This window comes from Mandrillus leucophaeus, unplaced genomic scaffold (assembly GCF_000951045.1).
Source record: "Mandrillus leucophaeus isolate KB7577 unplaced genomic scaffold, Mleu.le_1.0 Scaffold274, whole genome shotgun sequence".
Taxonomy (NCBI): Eukaryota; Metazoa; Chordata; class Mammalia; order Primates; family Cercopithecidae; genus Mandrillus; species Mandrillus leucophaeus.
This window is the reverse complement of record NW_012102854.1, coordinates 123282-128021: the sequence shown is the minus strand read 5'-3', so window position 1 is coordinate 128021 and position 4740 is coordinate 123282. Positions and strand designations below refer to the sequence as shown.

The following is a 4740-nucleotide window of genomic DNA, read 5'->3' as shown; positions in this document are numbered from 1 at the left end:
CTCTGTCTCCCAGGCTGGAGTGCAGTGGCGCGATTTCGGCTCACTGCAAGCTCTGCCTCCTGGGTTCACGCCATTCTCCTGCCTCAGCCTCCCAAGTAGCTGGGACTGCAGGCGCCCACTGTCACGCCCGGCTAATTTTTTGTATTTTTAGTAGAGACGGGGTTTCACCATGTTAACCAGGATGGTCTCAATCTCCTGACCTCATGATCCTCCCACCTCGGCCTCCCAAAGTGCTAGGATTACAGGCGTGAGCCACCGCGCCCGGCCTAAATTCATATATCTTAATAGTCATTTCATATATTCATCCCATATTATTGTGACATGAGTATAATTGTCATTTCAGATGAAGAGACTTGGAATTCTAAATTGCAGTTCTCTCTTAACTCAATTGCCAAGATAATACAGAAATGGAATGGAATAGCTGGTCTTTGAATGAAACTCTCTTTCATGCCAAATTTGGGGTTGCTGCAGATCTGGGTGTTTTTTTGACTCAGGTTTATATCTGTCACCTCATCGAGCATACACTTTTAGACACATAGAAGATATTTGAAGAACAGATAGGTAAACATCACTTTGTTTACACCTCTGGTCAGTGTGTCCAGAGCATATGAATTATAAATAAGGAAGATTAGTGTTTGAGGCTGTATTAATTATCTATTAGTGTGTAACAAATTACCTCAAAAACTAGTGGCTTAAACAACAATAAACATTATCTCACAGTTTCTGTGGGAAGTGTCTTCACTGGGTATTTTGTCTTGAGTATCTCATGAAGTTGCAGTCAAGATGTCAGCTGGGCTGCAGTCATCAGAAGGCTGCACTGGGGCTGGAGGATTCACTTCCAAGATAGCTGGCTTCTAAGTTAGTGTTAGCTGTCAACAGGAGGCCTCTCCGTAGGGCTGGTTGAGTGTCCTCATGGTATGGCAGCTGGCTTCCCTCAACGTACATGATCCAAACATGCAAGACAGAAGCCCTAATGTCTTTTATAACCTAACCTTAGAAGTCACACACCATCATTTCTGCAATATCCTATTGGTTGTGCAGGTCAAAGGTACTCAGGGTGGGAGGGATCTACAAAGGCACGAATACCAGAAGACAGTGATCACTGGCGGCCATCTTGGAAGCTGGTTATCACAGGGAGCCAGTGAGAACGCACCAGGTAAATTAGATTTATATCCTAATTCACAGGTCCTGGCCCCACAAGGATAAAACACATCTGCAGTGCAAATAGAAGTCTGAGGAACAGGTGTCTATCATGGAAGGAGACCTGACCTGAGACCTGCCTTAGAGGCTGGAGAGTCCTGAAAGAGAGTGGACCCTGGAGTTGCTGGAGCCTGTCTTGACCCTTCTGCCCAGAGCAGGCAAAGTCTGAATGACATCTGAACCTTCAGTGATCAGCAGTAGCTGTGTAACAATGGAGCATTTGAGCCACATGGTGGAAAGGAAAGGTGAGGTGGCTCATAGGTGGACAGAGCTTAGGAGAGAAAGGCTCTACATTTGGGGACAGTGGAAAGAAATTCATTACTCCTACTGAGAAAGGTCACGTGTGTGAGTTGACTATGCAAGGGAGACATTTGTTTTTAATCTTATTCATTTGACTATTTGATTTTTTAAAAATAAATTTTGAAACGCAATTTTTATTTCTTAAAGAGTATATTTAAATAGATCTTTAAATGCTGTACTATAACTTAAACAAAAGCTTCCTATTCCATCCATCCTCATCCCCTGTTCCCATTCCTGAAAGGCAACCACTTTACACATTTTTGTCTCAATATTCTGGTATCCACCTCCTTTTTTTCTAAATAACATTCTTATACTGCTAATGCTTGATTTCTCAGTTTTAGATATTTCCTGTTGATTTTTGATAATGGAGTTAAGGATTTAGCTCTCTTTCACTACCTAACCCCTTCCTTTTCACCTCCACCCCAACACACTCTTCTCCTTGCCCTTCTTTCTAATATGGTATTATTTTTTGGAGGTTGAAGGTTGACCAGATGTCAGGATCTGTAAGCACTTTCTTTTGGGCTAGTCAGTTTCCCTAGCAAGAATTCCTAGATTTTGCTTGAGGAGTACAAGCCAGAACTCCCGCTTTTTGGGAGACAAAGGAAGGAAGTGGGCATGTTGGGCACCTCATCTTGCAATATGAGAACTTTTATTTAATTATTTTTTCTCTGCATTGCCTCAACCCCACCTTTATCTGAATCTGATATGCCTGAAATCCAGAGCTTGTCTCATTCAGTATATCTAGAGAAAAAAATCTTTAATTTTTCCTGTTGCCAATATGAGGGAAATGTGACTATGCCATATTGGGTAAAAGAAGACATCAGGTGGTCTTAACATCTTTTTATGACATCTTAAGTTTGGTTTTCTGGTTTTCAGCCCTACTCCCAACCTCTAGTCCGCGGAAATAATTAGTAACTCCATTCCTGAACCTTTCTAGGGTCCTGCCATGGCTTCCCCACCCTCCTCCCACCCTTACTTAAGCTGCACCTTTCTCTGGTTAAGTTAGATACCACTCATTTGTCTGCTCTCTAGCTTCCTACATTTTGTTGACAGCTCGCTCTTATCTGTGGAAGTCTTCTATATTCTTTGTCCTTATGAGTTTTAGCCTCCTTTTTTCCTTTATTAACATTATGATTGGTTTGGGAGAGAGTGGAAATATTAATAAATGCAGGTATTCAGGCTTTCCTTTTTAACCAAAAGGCCCTGAATTTTTTAGGGGAAAAAATAAATCAAGTTTTTAAAAAATGTCTTTAGAATCATGACTGTATTGCATTCTATCATATGAATGTTCTACATTACCTGTAGCCAGTCTCTGATGAAGGTTTTTTTCCTGAGTTCTTTTTTTTGGGGGGAGAGACAGAGTCTTGCTCTGTCTTGCTCTGTCTCAGAGTCTTGCAGAGCCTTGCTCTGTCGCCCAGGCTGGAGTGCAGTGGTGCTATCTCAGCTCACTGCAACCTCCGCTTCCTGGGTTCAAGCGATTCTCCTGCCTCAGCCTCCCAAGTAGCTGGGGCTACAGGCATGCACCACTAAGCCCAGCTAATTTTTGTATTTTTAGTGGAGACAGGGTTTCGCCATATTGGCCAAGCTGGTCTCGAACTCCTGACCTCGTGATCCGCCCGCCTTGGCCTCCCAAAGTGCTGGGATTACAGGCATGAGCCACTGTGCCTGGCCCTAAATTCTTTATGGTTAAAAAATAACATTTTAGGCCAGGCGTGGTGGCTCACGCCCGTAAGCCTGGCACTTTGGGAGGCCGAGGCAAATGGATCACTTGAGGTCAGGAGTTCGAAACCAGCCTGGGCAACATGGTGAAACTCTTGTCTCTACTAAAAATACAAAAAAGTTAGCCAGGCATGGTGGTGGATGCCTATAATCCCAACTACTTGGGAGGCTGAGGCAGGAGAATTGCTTGAACCCAGGAGGCAGAGGTTGCGATAAGCGGAGATAGGCCACTGCACTCACTCCAACCTGGACGACAGAGTGAGACTCCATCTCAAAAAAAAAAAAAGGAAAAAAAAAAAAACTTTAAAGGTCATCCCAATCTTTAAATTTTTGGGGTATCTATTATTATGTACTTAAGATAAACTTCCTGTTAGAAATAAAACAGCAAGATTCTAGGGCGATAAAATATTGCCAATAGATTCACTGGGCACTATATACTTAGCCCTCCAGAAATCCCCATCAGACCCCATATGATTAAATTAGCTATCCATGTCCATTTCAGTATCTCTGTAGCTAGATGGCGGTTAACATTTCTCATTGCTTCAGGGATCATTCATCTGTAGAGGGTCTTATAGCCACCTGGTACTGCAGATTTCTATATTCCTTTGTCTGAAACTTTGAAGCAAATCTGTTTTGTTTCTCTTCCTTCAGCTTGGTATTCTCAGGAGTCTGCCCTTTCCGAGGAAGAAGAGGATACAACCAGGCCCCTTGTACGTCTTAAGCATTTATTTGTTTCCTGCGTTATTTTGCAGTGCAGTTACGGTGGGTTATTGTAACCTACCAATATGTTGGAAAAAATAAATTGATGAAAATCAAAGTGAGAAAAAATACAGATAGAAAATCAGAATCCGGGGAAATTTGAGATATGGCTGTGCAGAAGCAGGTACATACAGAATTATTAAAGTTGAGTTCAAATTTAAATATGATCTGGAGAGTCAAAGCAAACTGGGACACTTAAGTTTATTCCATAAGTTGCACCATTTATGAGGAAAAACTTACAATTATTTAAGTAAAGACTTTTCATTGGCACCTTGGTCAAAAATAAACTCTAAAATATAGTTGGACTTCTGTGTCTGTAGATTCTGCATCCATAGATTCACCCAACTGCAAATCAAAAATACTTGAAAAAAAAATGGGTAGTTGCATCTGTACTGAACATGTACAGACTTTTTTCTTGTCATTTTCTAAACAATATAGTGTAACAACTATTTACATAGAAATCACGTATTAGATTTTATAAGTAATCTAGGGATGATTTAAAGTATACGGGAGTATACATTGGTTATGTATAAATACTACACCATTTTATATAAGGGACTTGAGCATCTGTGGATTTTGGTATCCGTGGGGGATCCTGGAACCAATTCTCCATGGTTTCCCAGGGACACCTGTAATTCCTTAATTCTTACAATTTTTAGCTCAGCTTTTAAAAGTCAGTCTTGGCCAAAGTTCAAAAATTTAAATTATCTAGAAGAGGAAGTAGAACACATACCTTTCTTTTTTTTTTTTTTTTTTTTTTTT

General features: G+C 41.0%; 1 protein-coding gene across 1 annotated transcript in view; it reads left to right on the top strand.

Annotated features, from left to right (window-relative positions):
- ZNF568 (zinc finger protein 568) overlaps positions 1 to 4740 on the top strand; it is a 38908-nt gene that overhangs the window by 5219 nt on the left and 28949 nt on the right. Inside the window, exons 3-4 of the mRNA XM_011984764.1 lie at positions 1186 to 1445; positions 3871 to 3929. Coding sequence (XP_011840154.1) covers positions 1370 to 1445; positions 3871 to 3929 — 135 coding nt within the window. The 5' untranslated portion in view covers positions 1186 to 1369. The remainder of the gene's footprint in view (positions 1 to 1185; positions 1446 to 3870; positions 3930 to 4740) is intronic.